General features: G+C 48.0%; 1 protein-coding gene, 1 long non-coding RNA gene and 2 other non-coding genes across 9 annotated transcripts; 1 reads left to right on the forward strand and 3 right to left on the reverse strand.

Annotated features, from left to right (window-relative positions):
• Window positions 1–11407: 11407 nt before the first annotated feature.
• Window positions 11408–11503, reverse strand: LOC123047788 (small nucleolar RNA Z223). The gene has a single exon (XR_006423150.1). It is a non-coding gene; the product is annotated as a small nucleolar RNA Z223 (small nucleolar RNA).
• Window positions 11504–11563: 60 nt separating this feature from the next.
• Window positions 11564–11648, reverse strand: LOC123047902 (small nucleolar RNA U36a). The gene has a single exon (XR_006423213.1). It is a non-coding gene; the product is annotated as a small nucleolar RNA U36a (small nucleolar RNA).
• A 1397-nt stretch (window positions 11649–13045) lies between these two features.
• On the reverse strand, window positions 13046–14624 carry LOC123042468 (uncharacterized). Its single transcript, XM_044464913.1, has 2 exons — window positions 14365–14624; window positions 13046–14242 (listed from the first exon to the last, which is right to left on the reverse strand). Exon 2 carries the CDS (start codon window positions 14228–14230, stop codon window positions 13097–13099), a length of 1134 nt encoding a protein of 377 aa, XP_044320848.1. The 5' UTR covers window positions 14231–14242; window positions 14365–14624; the 3' UTR covers window positions 13046–13096.
• Window positions 14625–14742: 118 nt separating this feature from the next.
• On the forward strand, window positions 14743–18057 carry LOC123047153 (uncharacterized). 6 transcript variants are annotated; one of them, XR_006422820.1, is made up of 4 exons: window positions 14743–16145; window positions 16266–16324; window positions 16526–17167; window positions 17338–18057. It is a non-coding gene; the product is annotated as an uncharacterized lncRNA (long non-coding RNA). The 6 variants fall into 6 exon arrangements; XR_006422821.1 differs by having other exon boundaries at window positions 14743–15950; window positions 16075–16145; window positions 16526–18057; XR_006422817.1 differs by having other exon boundaries at window positions 14743–16162; window positions 16526–18057.
• Window positions 18058–19773: the final 1716 nt, after the last annotated feature.

Consider the following 19773-nt stretch of genomic DNA (forward strand, 5'->3'; position numbering starts at 1 on the left):
GAAATTTCTTTTGTCCCCCTGTGTTCGGCTGGTGAGATTCATCCTCGTCTTCGCTCTGAGGTCCCTTCCCCTTGTGTTCGGCAGTGAGCTTGCCGGCCTGCTTGAAGACCTGACAACTGCGGTTGGTATGGTTCGCAGGTTTTGCGGGGGTGCCATGGATCTGGCAGGGCCTGTCTAATATTTTGTCCAGGCTGGGTGGACCATCTTTGTTGCCTTTGAATGGCTTCTTCTGCTGACCGGGTCTGGAGCCACTGAATCCGGCGTTTACTACTGTATCATCCGGGCTTCCAGCATTGTTTCGACGTTTATTTTTGTTACATCGTGGCTTTCCATTGTCATCCCTGATTTCGGATATGCTAGGCTCGCTGGTGCTGCTACAGGCTAACCAGCTGTCCTCGCCTGCACAAAAACGGGTCATGAGTGTAGTTAGGGCTGCCATTGTCCTTGACTTTTCTTGGCCGAGGTGTCTAGCTAGCCATTCGTCCCGGACACTGTACTTGAAGGCTGCTAAGGCTTTGGCGTCCGGACAATCAACGATTTGGTTCTTCTTAGTGAGAAACCGATTCCAAAGCTTACGGGCTGATTCCCCGGGTTACTGGATTATGTGACTTAAATCGTCAGCATCCGGGGGCCGGACATAGGTCCCATGAAAATTGGCCCGAAAAGCATCCTCAAGTTCTTCCCAACTTCCAATGAAGTTTTCCGGGAGGCTTTTCAGCCAGTGCCGAGCTGGTCCTTTCAGCTAGAGGGGTAAGTATTTGATGGCGTGGAGATCATCTCCGCGAGCCATGTGGATGTGAAGAATAAAGTCTTCTAACCAGACAGTAGGATCCGTTGTTCCATCATATACTTCGATATTTATGGGTTTAAACCCTTCTGGAAATTCATGATCCACAACCTCATCGGTGAAGCACAGGGGGTGTGCGGCACCCCTGTATTTGGTTATATCGTGGCATGGGTCCGACGGTTGTAATGTTCAGCATTGGCTCCGAACTGGTATATGACCGGCATATTTTGCTTGATGACCACAGTCCCGCGTGGGGGCATGGTCCCTGGATCCGTAGACAGATTTCGTCTTGCAAGCTTTTTTGTTCAGGTCCTCACGCAGATTGTGTTTCTGGTCCTGAGCCGCGGCCTCCCTTCCTTTACAGGGAGGGGGTGCGGGTTTGTGCACGCCGTTGCTAGCCACTTTGTCTCGTCCACGAGGTGGTCGGTCCGGCTTGTCGGTGATATTGTTTTTCGGCGGTATGGGCGCAATAGCCTCGTCGTCGAATTCGAGCAGCAGTTTACGCTTAGGATAGCCCTTTGTTTGGTGATTATAGCCATATTTTTCCTCAGCGTCTAGCACTTCGTTCCATCTATCATTGAGCGTATCCTGTGCGGCTTTGAGCTGCTGCTTCTGCTTCTTCAGGATCCTTGCGGTGGTGATAAGCCTTTGATGCAGACGCTCTTGTTCTGAGGTTTCTGCTGGGACGACGAAATCATCATCGCCCAGGCTGACCTCCTCTTCGGAGACAGGTTGATAATTGCTATCTTCGGCATCACTGTGGTCAGACAACCGCCTCGGACTGTGTTCGCCGTCCTCTCGCTCGTCCTGCTCGATTGCTGGATCTGCGGGGTCCTCGGCTTGGTCTGGATTATCACTGTCGTCAGTGACAATGTTGCTATCTTTCCTTTTGTCGGATTGAGATCAGCGCTTCTGACTCCGACGTTGGGAGGTTCATCGACAGGCTTGTTATCACCGTTGGCCTCCTTTTTTTAAAGTGTGTCCACCATATATACATCGTACGAGGAGGTGGCTGTCCAGCGTCCTGTAAGCGGTGGTTTTTGTGCCTGCTCCTCTCCGACATCGTCGTCCATATACCGTTGATGTCTTCGGAGCCGTAATCGAGCATGTCGGTTAATTCTTCGACAGTGGCTATAAAGTGGGTGGTGGGTGGGAAGTGGGATTCTCCATCATTAGCTTCCAATTCAAGCCGGATATAGTTCGGCTGAGAGTCTCTAGATAAGGAGAGGGATTTTAATGAGTTTAACACATCGCCAAAAGGTGAGTGCCGGAAGATGTCCGCAGAGCTAAACTCAACAATCGGCGCCTGATCAGGTTCGATGGGAGCGGATGTATGTGGTTCGGAACCTATAGCCAGAGACGAATCCGAGGTTCCGGTGACACGGGCCCCGCTCAAGGTGGGATCTGTGTGCGGCTCCAACACCACTGAGTCTGCAGCTTCTGTGGCGGGGTTGAGCTTCCCGTCCTCGGACAGTGCAACCTGCTCTGGATCTAGGGCCGGAGCAGTTACAAGTGCTATCTCCCGAGCATGGGCTCGAGTCCATCGTGGTGTCGGGGAGGCGGCCGTCATGGGCTCGAGTCCATCGAAGATAGAGTCCCCACGGATATCGGTCACATAATTCAAGCTTCCAAACCTGACCTGATGGCCAGGGGCGTAGCTGTCGATCTGCTGTAGATGGCCAAGCCAGTTGGCCCGCAGTGCGAAGCCGCTGAATATGAAGATCTGTCCGAGGAGGGGAACCTCCCCCTGGACTGCATAGTTGTGGATAATTGACGAAGCCATCAAACCTTTTGGTGACGACGCAGCGGAACTCTCAACGAAAGCACCAATGTCGGTGTCAAAACTGGCAGATCTCGGGTAGGGGGTCCCGAACTGTGCGTCTAAGGTCGATGGTAACAGGAACGGGGGACACGATGTTTACCCAGGTTCGGGCCCTCTCTATGGAGGTAATACCCTACTTCCTGCTTGATTGATCTTGATGAATATGAGTATTACAAGAGTTGATCTACCACGAGATCATAATGGCTAAACCCTAGAAGTCTAGCCTATGTGATTATGGTTGCCTCTACGGACTAAGCCCTCTGGTTTATATAGACACCAAAGGGGGCTAGGTTTGTACAAAGTCGGAGAGAAAAGAAATCTACATATCCGAATGCCAAGCTTGCCTTCCACGCCAAGGAGAGTCCCATCCGGACACGGGACAAAGTCTTCTGTCTTGTATCTCCATAGCCCAACAGTCCGGCCCATGTCAATAGTCCGGACGCCCGAGGACCCCTTAATCTAGGACTCCCTCACCCGGGTGCCTAGTCGCCTCTAGATCAATCCCCGAAATCTACACATAGAGATAGAATCGAACCGTCTTAACCAGCCAGGATAGCATGGACAGATCAAACCAGAGTTCATCGGCAGCGAAATCAGGACAAAAAAGAACAATTCAAGATGATGACTGGCTACCATCACCTTGTATTAGATCGATGGGAAAGGGAAAAAATAGATCTCACACCAGTTTCATTTTCACACACCTATACTCGGCCTCTTCTATGTTTTTCAAATGAATAAGCATATGCTGATTCGATCAAGGGTATGATTTTGCGAAAAATGAATACTCCACAAAAAAGAAGAATGAATGAAAGCAGACCATGACCATGGTACAGTAGAACAGCAGTGCACTTACAAACTGAGGATTTCACAAGAGAAGTGGCCACTGGAGAGACCAAGCGTCCTAAGCTTCGTTCGCTTGCCAAGGCTGCTAGGGTTCGCCCATTGACGTTCATGTTCCCCAGTTGACTGTAACCAAGAGGAGAGGAAGAAGAAAAGGTAAGATCTCTTCCCACCCAAAAGAAACATGCTTTCTTAACATATACTGCATATGACTAGAGAAACTTATATTGTCTCGAGTTTGGTCAAATTCCCAATGCTTGGGGAGCAGAGTCCAGAGAGCTCCATGGGCAAGGGAGGTGTCATGTCAATAAAAGAAGAGGAAGTGGCCACGATCTCCATGGACGACGACTTCTCAGACAAGACAACATGTTGTCATATTTCCCTTTGGTAGCACATATAGTCATAATCTAAAGAACTACACGTTTCTCTATATAAAAATGTCTACATGACTCAGAGGCATCTCAATATTTTTGTGTGCATGTTCTGCCAGATTAATCCCAGGTAATATGATCAAATTCATTTCAAATTTATGACAAGATGTATGGATTCTAAAATGGGGGCCACATCACTTCCAGTTTAATTATAAAGAAGTACAATGCAATTGTCAGAATAATTCTTTGTAGTGCGTGGAGTGAGATGCATCACAGTGCAGTTCTTCAAGAAACGTTAGATGGTCTGTATGGTCACAAGGCATCATTTACCCAAAGCCTAAGTAGCAGTGTCTCTTGATGACCACGTGCTCAGAGGAAGGGAAAGAACAGAAGAGGAAGAAGAAGCCAGGAGGATTAACCTTTACAGGCTCAATTTGGCAGCATCATACTCATAGGTGACGCTGAGGAGGAGGTCAAGGACCAGAACCAGCTTACCTTGAAGCAGCAGAGTAGGTGATGCGGAGCATCCCTCGACTACCCGCACCGACACTCCATCACCACCACAAGCACCAAGAGGGCCAATGACAAGAGCACATGCACGCAACATCGAGAACGAGGTCACTTCTTTCCTCTCCGAGTTTCGTTCGGTTTCACATGAGAACGGGATTCTACCTCAAAGAGATACGATAAGCATTCTTAGGTACATCAAAGATGATCGTGGAAAGGAGAAGACCGAGGTGCGAGCATCAATGGAGCAAGAGAATGAAGGAGAGGCCAAGGAGAAGGAAGGGAAGAATCCCTTGGACACCCCGGGTGCCCGGACGGAAGTACCCCGGGTGCCCGGACTCGAAGACAAGGGGAGGGCCGAACCCCCTGGACACCCCGGGTGCCCGGCCACCTCGGCCCCGGGTGCCCGGCCCAATGCACCCAGCCGGCCCCGGGTGCCCGACCCTCCACTTGGCCCGCGCCCAGCCGGCCCCGGGTGCCCGGACCACACCGCCCCTGTCGCCCTCTGCCACCCCGGGTGCCCGGGCCTTTGACCCCGGGTGCCCCTGACCGGTCCGGGTGCCCGGCCGGTTCCACCCCGAGTGCCCGGACCCTTCCCCGTGGCTACGCATTTTAGGGACATTTTAGTCCTTTGTACCCCTCTTTCCCTAAGTTTCGTCCCTAGCCGTTATATACTCATCTCCTAGGTCATTTGTGGGTTAGCAAAGTATTTTAGAACACCAAAGAGAGCTTTGCTCCTTGTATCCTCCTCCTCTTGGAGATCAAGACCCCTCTTTGGGAAGAACCCTTGGGATTACCAAGCCCTCCTCTTGGAGGAGATCAAGATCAAGACCTCACCTAGTGGGAAGAACTTACCTAGTGCTATTTTCCTTGAATTGTTCATGTAATCTTGTGGATCTCATGTATGCTACTCTAGTGGATGTGATATTTGGGTTTGTTTGAGTGATTTGTGCCTTGTGTTCTTGAGTGTTCTTCCTCCTTTTCCCCCTCCAAGTGTGAAAAGATCCCCTCTAGGGTTTCACCCTACAACATCTTGGTATCATGAGCAAGGTTGATTCACATCTTGGAGTCCCATCCTCCCATTTGCTAGCTTGATTTTGTTGTTTTTCGTCCAAATTCGAAAATTCCCCACAAAAATAGCCCCAAAATTTTTTCTTGCAATTTGTTGGATCTTGTGAGATTTGGTTGTTTTGGTCCATGGATTTGATGTTTGGCAAGTGGATCTAGCCCCTCCCCAACAATCCCCACCCTTCCCACCACGAAATCCACCGAATTTTTCTTTTCCCCCAAAATTTCCGCCCAAATCTTCGACCACCGGGTGCCCGCACCTCGCACCACCGGGCACCCGCACCCCCGGGCCATTTTCCCCTGACTACCCCAGGCACCCGCACCTCCCACCCCCGGGTGCCCGCACCCCCTCAAATCAGCCCACTTCCAACACCGTTTTGACCATAACTTCCACCTCCCAAGTCCGTTTTCGTGTTCTTTGGCTCGTTTGGAAGCTCTTGACATCCCCCATCCACATATATCATTACCACCACCATTAGCCTCCATCCAAAATTCAACACAAAAACACCCACCTTCCGCATTTGACCGATTTTGAGTTGCGGTTTTTGTTTCCTAAGGTGTTTCGGCTACTTAGGAACGTGTGGCATCGACATCACCGCCATTCATCATCACCTCAAAGTAATCTTCACCGCTAACCGTAAGAAAGGACAGTAACCTCAACGACACTTACTCCTTACCTTGCTTTTGCATTGATAGCCCAAGCCTTCTGCGTTGCTTCCCCATCAAGACTAGTGAGTTGAGAATTGTCGAGCCACGTCTTGTGCACCGTAGTGATCTTCTTATCATCTTAGTGCCATAAGTCTCTCCCGTGCATATCTTGCATACTTGTCTCATATCATACTTGGATTGAGCATCAAGCATAGAAAAAAAGAGAAAGAAAGAAAAGCTTTTAAGCAAAAGAGGACAAACAAAGAGCTTATAAGCAATAGCATTGAGCCATTTTGCATATCATCTTGGTCACCGCATACATAGCATAGTTGGGATTGAAGATGGCACATTTCTCTCATAGGTTGGTGCACAAGCGTATCTTGCCCATTTGAGCAATCGAGCTAGCGTCTCTCTAGCATTCGCACAACAAAGAGCATTTTCCGTGGTCACACATTTTGAGCTCACCCCTTGGTTGTGCGGATCCCATCTATCTTCCATGTGTGTGTTCCTAGTGCTATCCTCGGGTTTGATCTATTTGCTTTACTTGCATGTCTGTGAACCTTCTCCACCTTATCGATATCTTGACTAACATTTGCTTGAAATTTTTGCCACCATCCTAACCGAGCTACTCCATAAGCCTTTTACTTGTAGGTGTGAGAAACAAACCCAGTTCCAATTCTCCTATTGTGGCATTACATTGAGTGACACTTTTTACATCCTCAATCCTCGGAAAAGGTAACTTCGATATTGTTCTCTCACTTTCCTACTCACCCCACTTGGTTATGATGGATAGGCCAAGTTCGTCGGCGAACCGCTTTTCAGGGAGCAAGATGGTGATAACGGCTTTGTCACCAAGAACCACTTATTCATCGCGCAAAGAGCTCTCCATCAAGAAAGTGAGGCCTTGGGTGAACGCCTTGACCGACTTGCCGCCGACGTTCGTCAAGCGGAAGCAAGGAACCACAACTACATCGACGACAAGTTCACTACACAAATGGAAGAGCTCCGCAACATGATCGTGTGATGCCCGCCTTCCTCGTCTACTTCAACAAGATGGCGCCACTCAAGCCACCGCTCAAGTCGACACTCTCCGGACTACTCATCTTATGATACAAGTCCTCCTCGAGCTGGAGTCCCTCGACGTGATGCTCCCCAAGATCGCCATTCTCAAGAAAATCCATTCCATGGCAATATCTTACAAGACCGAGTTCGAGCACGTGAAAGGGCGTGACAACAAGCGCAACTACCAAGGGAACAAGAGGAAGGAGCGCGCCTACACCAAGAGGAGCAAGATGCCGAAGCACTTCGACAACAACAACTACGGCGAGAAGTTCAAGCTCAAGCGGCCCTAGATGCACTCCGAGATTCCACACGTGTCGTTTCCCAACGCGGTCGGGAAGCACGTGAGCAAGATGAAGCTCTTCATTGGGAGATACAAGAAGAAGCCATGCATCGTGAAGAACTACAAGAAAGGCGCAACCAAGCGCATATCCCTCATCCTCCCCCACGGCAAGAACAACATCAAGAGAATCAAGTGCTCCAAGACCCTCCTCCACGCCAAGAGCAACATCTTGAGGAACGAGCATTTGAGGACCTCCCTCCACGGCAAGAGCGACATCAAAACCGCTACTTCGATGAAGAACTCCGCTACGGCAAGCTCAAGTTCACCATGCCCAAGTTCTCCGGAAGCAATGATCCCGAAGAGTATCTCTCATTGGCCTTGAAGGTGGACAAGATATTCTGTCTTCACAACTATGACGAGGAAAAGAAGATCACCATGGCCTCCCTCGAGTTTCCAGACTGCATCCTCATTTGGTGGGAACAAGTGATCGAGTGACAACATAAAAGATGCGAACCACCAATCACAACTTGGACGGAAATGAAGGATGTCATGAGAGCTCGCTTCATGCCTACACACTAAACCCGTGATCTCTTCAAGAAGTTGCAACTCCTCAAACAAGGCATGAAGATGGTGGAAGAATACTACCAAGAAATGGAGATTGCCATGATACGAGCCAATGTCAAGGAAGATGACGAGCAAACAATGGCACGCTTCTTGAACGGCCTCAACCACCCAATCAAGCGGATTGCCGACTTCCAACCATACTCAAACATCTCGAGCTAGTTCATCAAGCCACCAAGGCCGAGCGATAAGTCCAAGATGACTTCAAATACGCCAAGTACTCATCCAAGACCTATGGCTCCTACTCTCAAACTCCCGCGACTTCGGCACCTCCTACCTCAACTAGAGCATCACCAAGTACCGGCGACAAGTCAAGTTCCAAGCAAGCTACGCCTTCCTCGACTCGTTCTCCGGCAAGCACCTACAAATCCAAGAATCCCTCATCTTCGGCGCCACCAAATGACCCCATCAAGACAAGTTCTTTCAAGTGCTTCACATGTGGTGGCCGAGGGCACAAGTCCTTCGAGTGCACCAACAAGCGAACCATGATCTTCAATGATGATGGCACATATGACTCGATGAGTGAAGAAGAAATGGAAGCCCTTGAGCACGTGGCCATGCACCGGCGCGTCAACGAAGATGAAGATGATCAAGTGTTTTGTGACAATGATTCAAGTCCCTCTCTCGTGGTCTCCAAGGTCTTGACGCTCCAACACCACCAAGATGAAGACCAATGGTGCCACATATTCCACACAAAGGCCGGCATCAACGGGCATTCCGTGAAGGTCATCATCGACGGAGGAAGTTGTCACAACTTGGCAAGCGACGAGCTATGTTCCAAGCTCCAATTGGTCAAGAAGAAGCACCCTCGTCCCTACAAGGTGGAATGGCTAAGTGACTCCGGCACCATTCAAGTGGAGCATACGATGCAAGTTTCTTTCAAGACTGGCGCCTACGAGGACACCTTGGAGTGTGATGTAGTTCCTATGTTGGTGTGCCACCTTCTCTTGGGACGACCTTGGCAATTTGACTATGGAGTCATCCACAATGGACGAACCAACTTCTATAGCTTCAAGATGAAAGGCAAGGAATATGTGCTTCGTCCAATGTCACCAAGCCAAGTGATCACCGATAAGCAAGCATCCACCCATCATGGAGATCCTAGTGAGAGAGTGAACCACCAAAAAGAAAGTGAGAGCCACAAGCCAAAATTGAGCGCCTCTTCGCCAAGAGAGAAAAACTTAGTCCTCCTAGCCACAAAAAGAGAGATGAGAGAAGTGTGTGAGAACCCATGAAGTGTCATCCACTTTGTCCTCCTATGCAAGGATGAGGTGACAAAAACTAACAATCCTAATCCTCTTCCTCTAGTGTTTTCTAACTTGTTGCAGGAATTCGAGGACGTCTTTCCCGATGAGCTACCTCCCGGTCTTCCTCCTCTACGTGGCATTGAACATAGGATCGACCTCATCCCCGGCGCTCCTCTTCCGAACAAGGCTCCATACCGCGTGAACCCCAAAGAAACGAAGGATATCCAACAACAAGTACAACAACTCATCTACAACAACCATGTACGTGAAAGTTTAAGCCTTGTGTCGTTCCGGTTATACTTGTGCCCAAGCAAGATGGTAGTTTTTGCATGTGCTCCGATTGTAGACCCATCAATGCTATCACCGTTCGTTATAGGCATCCCATTCCTCGCCTAGATGATATGCTAGATGAGCTTAGCGGTGCCACCATTTTCTCAAAAATTGATCTTAAAAGTGGCTATTATCAAATTCGCATACAAGAAGGTGATGAATGGAAAACCGCTTTCAAAACCAAATTTGGCTTGTACGAGTGGTTGGTTATGCCTATGGGTTTATCGGAAGCTCCTGGTACTTTCATGCGTCTTATGCATTTTGTGCTTCGTCCTTACATTGGAGTTTTTGTTGTGGTCTACTTCGATGACATACTTGTTCTTAGCAAATCCATTAAAGATCATCTAAAACATGTTCGGGCTGTTTTGCAAACTCTTCGCAAGGAACGTCTCTATGAAAACATGAAAAAGTGCACTTTTGGTGTTGACAAGCTTGTTTTCTTGGGTTTTGTTGTTTCCTCAAAGGGTGTCCATGTTGATGAGTCTAAAATTGAAGCAATTAAAACTTGGCCACAACCCACCAATTTGCAACAAGTACGTAGTTTTCTTGGCCTTGTGGGTTTCTATCGTCGCTTTGTGAAAGATTTTATCACTATTGCCTCACTGTTGCATGCTTTGAGTAAGAAAAATGCTCCTTTTATTTGGGGACCTTTGCAATCTACTGCTTTTGATGAGCTCAAATCTTTGCTTACACATGCTCCGATTCTTGCTTTACCCAACTTTGACAAAACTTTTGAGTTTCATTGCGATGCAAGTGTAATGGAATTGCTGGAGTTTTGATGCAAGAAAAGCGAGCTATTGCATACTTTAGTGAAAAACTCTCCGGTGCTCAAATTAACTATCCCATCTATGACAAAGAATTGTATGCTTTAGTGCGTGTGTTGCATGTTTGCGAACATTACCTTAGACCGCATGAGTTTGTCATACAGACCGATCATGAGACACTTAAGTACCTTAAAGGCCAAACCAAGTTGAATAAATGACATGCTAAGTGGAGTGAATTTATTGAATCTTTCCCCTACGTGATCCAAGTACATTAAGGGCAAAGAGAATGTTTTGGCGGATGCCCTTTCCCGCAAATGCATGTTACTTACTCAACTTGAATTGAATGTTGTTGGATTTGATCATATCAAAGATTTATATGAGCATGATGTGACTTTTCCTACTCCTTATGCTAAGTGTGTGACGCATACTTCTTGGGAACGATACTATATCAAAGATGGTTATCTTATGAGAGCTAACAAACTATGCATTCATGAGTCTTCTCTTCGTTTGTTACTTTTGCAAGAGACTCATGGAGGTGGACCCATGTGACACTTTGGACACGACAAGACTTTTGCTACGCTCTCCAAGAACTATGTTTGGCCCAAGATGTTTCGTGATGTCGCCCGCTTCACTAACCGGTGCTCTACATGTTGCAAAGCTAAGTCACAATCGCAATCCTATGGTTTACATATGCCTTTACCTATTCCACACCAACCTTGGAAGACTTTAGCATGGATTTTGTTCTTGGATTACCTAGGACACAAAATGGCCGGAACGCCACCACCAAGGCACCACCGCAGAGAGCATGAACATAGAACCGAGCCCTAAACCATTGGCGCAATGACCAGCACCACAACCGGACGCGGCTCGATGGCCAGACCATCACATGGCTTAGGGGGAGAGGGAGGAGAACAAGGACTCACCAGAACTGAGGAAGAAGCCGAGGTAGAGGAGGGGGTAGTCCGCTGAGCCATGGTAGCTGGACAGAGAGGTTACGGTGCAGCCTCCGCTATCTGGTGGTGACACTGCCAAGATCGATAACACTTATTTTATCAAAATGCAATGGCTCGGATTTTATATAAAAGTTTTTTCAGTCATGAATTGTCAGAAGCAGAACTAGCATGTTTGCTGAAAGTGTTTATCATCACAGCCATGGTAAACAAGAACAAGCAAATCGAAAAGAAGAAGACGAATAAGGTTTTTACTATTTTTTGTACGACTCATATTAAGAAATTCAGCCATGTTTTACCTTGTACTTCATTAATTAATCAGTAGCACGGGTAAGATTCAAATAACAACCATCAATCAAATGAAACTGAGGCAAACAAATACACATCACTGTATCAAAATTGTGCAGAAGAGAGCTTCCAAATGATTGTTTAAAGATGGGTTGAAGCTGATCGGTGGCATCATTTCAACCAAAGCGAACACCCCATTCACAACAGAAGAAACTCTTATTTTACACAAGCAAAGATTAGACCTTGAAGGATTAGTATGAGAAACCTCAAGAAATAATCTGACATTTCAACAACAAAATGCAGCAAACTGAGATGGCTTGCTATAATCTCATGGTTCACCTGGTGCTTGACGAAGTTGGCAGAGTTTCTTATCACTGCACCAAAGAGTTTTTTTTTTTGGGTCAGGTGTCATTGCAACAAGAGTATAGGAGCAGAACAACGTAGGTGTAGAGGAGCTCCTACAAAAGAACTTCAAGACAGAAACAGGCAGAGATACAAGACGGCCATGTCCTAATAATAACCTCCATGTGTTTGCAAGTTAAGAGAGTACAATCTACCTAAATAGGGTCATATGTGTCACAAATGTACAACTACAGGGTAAAAGTGGAATCCACTCACTTACTTAAAAATATCTATAAATTTTTAAAAACTAGTTACAAATATCTGTAGAATCCAATAAAAAATTGACATGACCTTGGCTAACTGGACCTATTGAGTGCCAAAAATTTGACGAAGGAAAATGAATCTATGTTTCGCCAAACGTTGACACTCATGTATATTCCATGACATAGCGCGAAATTCATCACGGACAACAAATTGTTGCATCCGCTTGTTGGCCAAAAAATCACACACACAACATGTAGTACGACCACTCGGTGATATCAAGCACAACACATGTCATATTAAAACAATATCATCACCAGAATCAACTTTAATATATGACTATAAAAAATGATACTAACCTAATTTTGCATATTAAAAACAGAAGAAAAAAGGAGGGGTACTATCTACATGGAGCAAACCAGGGGTCGCCACACAGGAGAGAGCAGTGGCCGGCGGAGCGGACGTTGGGCGGTGAACGAGAAGGGCGGTAACAGTCGGGGGCAGTCGCTGGGGTCATGCCTGGGGTCCATCGAGGGTGAGGCTTGGGGCCGGCTATGGCCGGGGGCGTTCAGCAGCGGTGGACGACCGTAGCGCGGAGGCAGTGAAGTACGGCCGGAACCACAAAGGATAGCGGTGGAGTACGGCCGGATCCACAACGAGAGGCGACGGAGCTCATGCCCGCGTATTTGGGGGTTGCGTTGTCAATTTTTAGTGTTTTCCACCAAATAGATTCCGCACGAAATGAGCACAAGTTGCATCCATGTTGCTGTGAACTACAGTACTACCCCAAAACTAACATACCTGAAGTTGTAACTACTAAATACAAATGGAAAGGGGAAGACGCACAGTTCCAGTCCTCGAGGGAATACCCGTTTATTTGCTCCCCTTTTTTCACAAGTGAGATACCCTTACAAGACACGCTCGATTTCATCCGAGACGAAGTTGTAGAATTTGGACCTATGGTTGACCATAACGAGTCCAGACTTCTTGTGACGACGCACTACCTCCACACCAGACATGACAGCACCCGCGTGAGTCGTGTGGCCTGTACGTTGGTCGAAACCAAACTCAAAGATTTTGGTGATGCAAAACCTCCCAGCTCCCAAGTAGACAAAGCTGCAATCCATCATCGCCCAGTCCTGAGGCAGATCGTCAAGGTGTGGCCAAGTGTACACCGAAGGCCGACCCCTCTTCGTGAGAATACGGGAGATGATATCCATTGCACAAAAGGGGTGGCCTTCATCATTAGCAATTCCAAACACGAGGTTGTCTAGCTCTGGCACAAGCACGGCACGATCAAAGAATGGCAGCCTCCAGGAGCCGGCCTTGAACCACTTGCGACTGGCCGTGTTGAAGCAGTAGGTGCCAAGGCTTTCTTCTCCGGAGGAGACAACAAGAATTCTGTCACCTTCAACGTCAAGCAGCGCATGGGAATTGACTATGCAATTGTCAGCATAGGCAGGTGGTGTTGGTAGCTTGAGCCAGTTCCAGCCTCTCATCGTCCTGCCATTGGAAGGGTCACAGTACATGAGTACCTCGAAGTTGTAGGGATCGTAGCTGGAAGGGAACCTTCCCATGACGTAGAAGACATCAGCACGTTCATGGTCAGAGGCTTCGCGATTAGTGGCGGAGAAGCTGATAGGCCTGCTCCCCTTGGGACTGTTGAGGTGTGGAATTGGCTGGAGGGAACCGGCGGGCATGTCGTATAGGACGGTGTGCCCCTCGGCGTCCACGCAGAGGATCTTGCTAGCGCCGCTGCTGCCTCGTCCATAGAAGGGCAGGAAATCCATCCTTTTGTTGTCTGGGATGGACCGTTCGAACCTGAGCCTGGGCGGAGGAATCGGCGAGACGGTCTCCATCCATGGTGGCACCACGCCTGGTGATTGCCAATCCATATTGACCTTGGATTTTTCTGCCGCCCGTGCTTCCGCCGTGGATCCGTAGAAGAGATGCTCGCCGGCCTTGATTCGACTCACCGTATACCAGGTGCTGCTACTGCCATACCTCTGCATCACAACATTCATGAACTGCCGCGCCTTCATCGCTCACCACTCCTACCAACAAAGAGAGATTGCGAATTAGATGATGAATGATACCCCAGAAACCAGGCACTTCCACGGAAACTAACAAGATGGACCAGGGAAATAAAACGGGTAAGAGAAATAAGGAGTAATACCTAGGCAGACAGATTCAAGTCTCTTCCACCTCCAGTTCCACGGCACGACGACGGCGGCGGCAGCGGCTGGGATAGGACGGGAAAGAGATGAGGTGACTTGCCCCCCTATATCTGACGTCCATTCAAGATCTAACGGAGGCGATTGCCCAAGGGGAAGACAGCTCCATATTTAGATTCTCAAAAAATCTTTATCTTTACGTACTAATAAACCAGCGATTGCTCCTGGCCGTACGTCGACGGCCGTTTTGCAGAAAAGACCCTCTGTTTTTCATAAATCAACCCGCAGTCCCCCTTTTAGTGGATCTGGAAAAACGCTTCGTTTTTGCACAAAACACCCCGTGGTTTGGAGTATTCAACCCGTGATCCTTTTTAAATCGGGACGGGGTCAATGTGGCGGCTCAAGCGGCTGGGGGCGGCGCGGCAGCTCGATGTAGATCGGCGGCGGCGGTTGGAGCTTGCAGGGGGCGGATCCGTGCGCGGCAGGGGCCGGGGAGGCGGATCCGGAGGCCGGCGGCGAGGTGGGGTCACGAGTGACGACGAGGATGGCCGGAGCGCGGATTCCCTGGCGGATCCATGGAGTCTGCAGCTCCTGGGCAGGAAAGGAAATGAGGGAGAGAAGGAGGGAGCAAGGAGGGGCGGCGCAGCGACCTAGGCAGGAGCTTGCCGGAGCCGAGCGATGGTGGACGGGCACGGGAGACGGAGGGATCCGGCGCGGCGGCGCGAAGTCCTTGCAGGTGGCGCACCTCGGCCGTCATCGAGGCCACCGCCGCCTCCTGCCGGTGCAACGAGGCAGAGGAGGATCTCCTGGTTTTGCTCCGTCTCCAACTCCAAGTTCACGGTCGTGGTTCTAATCCCTCTCTTGCCACTCCACTGTTTTCAGGGGACCTTCCACTGTTTTGATTTATTGTATACGTGCAGTTCATCTCCCAGTCGCTGGCTGGATGTGCCTATATCTCTCATCGTTTTGTCAATCAGATAACCTATCAGTAGGTAATTATTTTCCTCCACTTTGCAAGACCACATAACCAATTTACTATCAGCAGTCTATACGATTAATATCTAACTTTGCGGGATCATTCTGACTCGGCATCTGTCACACTCTAACAAGTGTTCGTCTTTAATTTCCTACACTATATTGTGCAACAAAATTTGCTCTGTGTGCATGAGTACTAATAATTTGGGTTATTTCGTTTTGTTGAAATGATGATAAAATTGAGTTAAGCGAGTTGGAGCTACTGCACCCCTAGCCCGAGTGGAATGAGCTCATGGAGCGCCTCGAAGGCCCCGACAACGGTGGCAGTAGGCGTTGCCATTAGATCTGGAGGTAGAGGGAGTCGCCACGAGGAGTGGCAACCGAAGACAGGCAGCATCGACTGTGTCAAGCAAGCTGTAGCAGGCCTGCGCGACTCCTTGCCGATCACTTGACAGTCTAAGCCTGCAATAGTGTCGATTCAGGTAAGTGTGTGGCATGGCGAATCCTGCCCGATCAGGGCCAACCAATGGACATGTTGTATGCATCAATCTCCCAATCCAACAGGCAATACATGTCTGCAAACGGTCCTGAAAAAAGTCATTCGATAAGAAAAGTAAGTGCTTAGTTGTGCTCAATTTTCTCCTAAAAGAAACAGTTAACTTGTATAGCTTGCATCAATGACTTCATAGTCCATACAATATTTTATATGCATCAAAACTAAGTTTTGTATGCTGCAGAAACTCAGGAAAATATGGTGGTTCTACGTCACTAGGCAAATCAGAGGAGACAACCCAATCTATAATGACAGGTGGTGGTACACACCTGGTATTTCTGCATTGATGAAATGTCTTTTTTGGAACTCAAAAAATGGAGAGAGTTCAAAATAAATAAATTTGAATGGAGATTAATACTGGTTTCTTTTGGGCAGAATAGTAGTGATGCATTCTCTTCCGACAGGCTCCAAATGATGGTTATTCTGCAGGATTGGTAAGACAAGCTTCTGGAGATTGGTTCTCATGCAGCTCCTTGTGATGTTGAAATTAGTGTATCGCTCATTTCTTTCCTTACTTCCTGTAGCAGTTGCATTGATAGTAGGTTGAGAATTCATTTATGGAATAGTCCACTGATGTTCCGTAATTAGCTTTCTGCTTATATTAAACTGACTGTACATTTGTGACAATGCAACAGGGAGATGGAAGTAATGTCCTTGTCCGTGCCGTTTGCTTTTGTGGGAAGAAAAAACTGTTGAGGTAAAGGAGGCTCATAGCTTGAAGGCGTTTGGTCCATTGATGTAGTAACTAACAACTTCGTTTGGCTGCTAATTGCTTTGCCTGACTTCCGTACTAATGCCTACATCAACCACCTGGGAAGAAGTTCTAGGTACATCTATTGCATCGGTCGGTATATCTTCCTTTATCTATAACTCGATATATATATTAGGCTGACAAGTAGGCTGTTACAGTACAGGTGGACCATTTTTAGACATGTCATATTCTTTGTCTGGATAACAAAATTATTTTCACATGGAAACCTCACACAAAATCGCTGTGTAAATCATTGTTGGATGTTCCATTCTTTGATTATTTTGTTACATTCAAACTAAGAATAATGCAAGAAAAAAAACCTTCATTGTGCTAGAGAGGTGTTGGAGGCTCAGAGTTGCATATTCTGATGATATAACTGTCAATTACAAAATAAGACCAAACATTGTTTCTACGAATTAGCATCAAGTTGCCAGGAGCAGTGAAGCGCCAATAATGGTCAACTATGGTGCTTGAGGAGATGGATATATGTAGTTGTAAGGTTGCAGATATACGGCTGGAGCATTATGTAAGTACTATTACAGAATTACTTCAGCTTATGCTGAGTGTTTCATTAGCTAGATGGTTGTGCTTCATGTCCTAGGATCGCATGCCCTTTATGTTCAGAGTACGGTCTGATTATGAATAAGATAATAAAAAGGTTCGTTTCTTCTAACTAGACATTTTGTTAATTTCCAGTTGAAGGCTTCCACGTGCCACCTCCTCCCCCTCCTTCGCCGTGTCGAGAAGAGAGCAGTGACGAAGCAGAGGTAGACGTGTACACGTGGTAGGAGCCAAGGGGGCAACGGGGAAAGGCGGACGCGAGATCCGTGAAGCCAGAGAAGGTATGTGAGCTCGTCCACCGCATGCTACAGCTCCAAAATCGGCGGTGTCAGCTGCCACCAGTACCACCGTGTCCGCCTCCGGCTGGCCTGGTAGCAAGAAAATTATGGCTGCAGGTGTGGTTCATTCAGTTTTGCAGTTCGATTTACTTGCTTGTGCATATGTGCGTGTATACTGAGAGAGAGGGAGAGATTATTCTGTTCTAGCAGTCATATTTCTGTCACAAATCTGCTCCCCTCCACTCCTGAATGTGAAAAGCAGTTGCAAATTGAGAGCAGCAGAGTAAATGTTCAAAAGTTCAGAGCAGGTGCATGTTTTTGAGATTTAGAGGACGTGTAAGCTAGAAGATGGGTTGCCATGCTTTGTAAGTATGATTAGTTGGAGTACTATTCCATCCGATGGCAGTGCAAAGTTGAAGTAGGCACTGACGAAGGACGTTAGGGTATGTTCTTCACGCCCACACTTCATTGTCCAAAAAGCGACAAATCCTTTTTTCTTTGCGAAAAGGCCTAAGGCCAAATATTAAGGGACACGTGTCCATACAAACTCACCCGTACGGAAACATTCAAATCTCCGGGGAGCCGAGCTCTTGTTTTTCCTGCATCCCTATGAGCCTCTACCTAGACGGATCAAACTTTTTTCAGTCCAGGAGCTTATGGAAGCAGTGGCTGAGAAGTCGCTGATGTAGACCAGGAGATGTCGTCGGTCGCAATTTGTGAAGCAAATCACTGCCCCAGATAGGAAAATGTGAGAAGTGTGAGAAGGGCATGTAGAAACTGCAAGACCATGAAAATTGATCGAATCCGAACAAATCCCCCAGAAACCTAAACATACAAAATCATGTCGGAGACACAGCCCCACACACCCTCGACCGCGAATAAGCACAACAATGAAACGGGGATAGGACATGGAAAACCATATTCCTACGGGGGGATGACACGCTCTCTCGGTTCCCTGTCCAAAATCCTTAGACAATTGAGAACCCGTCGCCGTCTAGGATCCCGTCATGTAGCCCCCTTCTCCAATGACCAGGCTAGGTCGGGCTGCCACTGAAGGTAGCCAACACGCTGGAGCTGAGACGCAGCCCAGACCACCCACCGATGCACACGCAGTACCCGGCCCTCCCCTCCATATCGCGCGGCCCACCAGGGCACAACATCTCCGAAGGACGTCCTCGTCGCCGACGGCTCTGCGTGGGCTGTGACCGGCAGTGTACCATGGCGGCGGCAAGAGGAGGAGAGGCGATCTAGGTTTTCTTGTGGAGGTGGCTGAAGAGCAGACTCATACCTCAACCTAAAGCATTGCTTCGTGATAATTCAACTACGGCAAAACGAAGGCATATTCACCTTATAGCGAATGAGGGCAACCTTATTTTCGACATTTGTCTTGGATATAAGAAGTGGCACACGGTGGCACTCGAGAGGAGCAGGTTTTACAAAAAAGATCGCCCGGTGCAACGCACGGGCATTTGTACTAGTAAATTATAAAAGAACAACAGAACCTATTATGCAGGAACGTACAATGTTAAAGAAGCAAAAACTGAATAATTCAATACCACTTGTCATTAGAACTTATAAGCATTTAGCATAGAAACTCTTTAGCACTTCGCATTAAAATTGAGAATCAGTACGTGGAACAATTGTAGATGCACCCACCATTTACAAGGCACTAACGATTACAAAGCACTGACGAATTATGCAATTTGACATCCTTAAATTCGGAGAGCTTGCTACTGACTTTACAACGGAATCGAGCGATGCGGCAGATAACTAGAAAGGAATCCACGGAGGTCTTGCGGCCTTTAGTCTACAACAACCCCTCCTCTGGGGCGGGCGGACCGCGGGGGGGGGGGGGGGGGGGGGGGGGGCATCCCCGGTCTCTCCCCCCTCGGCCGTTGTGTTGCTCGCTCTAAACCCTCTCCTCGGCGACGCGACGTGGGAGACAACAAACTCGTTGAGCCTGATCGGAGCGTTGCCATGTGTTTCTGATAAGAAATTTGCTGCCGAAAACTGCGAAGTGTGGGCTGTTTTACCCTTGGTCTGATCCTTTTCGTTGGATACATGATGAACGTCAGATAGAGGGGGCCAAGTTGTAGCGTGACTTGCTAGAGAGAAGTCTCCTGGTGTCTTATCATTTCGTTCTCGAGTTTTTTAGAATCACATGGTCACTTTATTGCTCTATAGTGAGGAGTACAATAGAAGGATCCCATGGCTGAAGAAGCCAAGATAATGACCGTGATCAAGGGAGAGAACACTCTTTACAAGATTCTTATGCGCCTTGTAGTTCAACGCT

The sequence above is a fragment of the Triticum aestivum genome, chromosome 2B, assembly GCF_018294505.1.
Source record: "Triticum aestivum cultivar Chinese Spring chromosome 2B, IWGSC CS RefSeq v2.1, whole genome shotgun sequence".
Taxonomy (NCBI): domain Eukaryota; kingdom Viridiplantae; phylum Streptophyta; class Magnoliopsida; order Poales; family Poaceae; genus Triticum; species Triticum aestivum.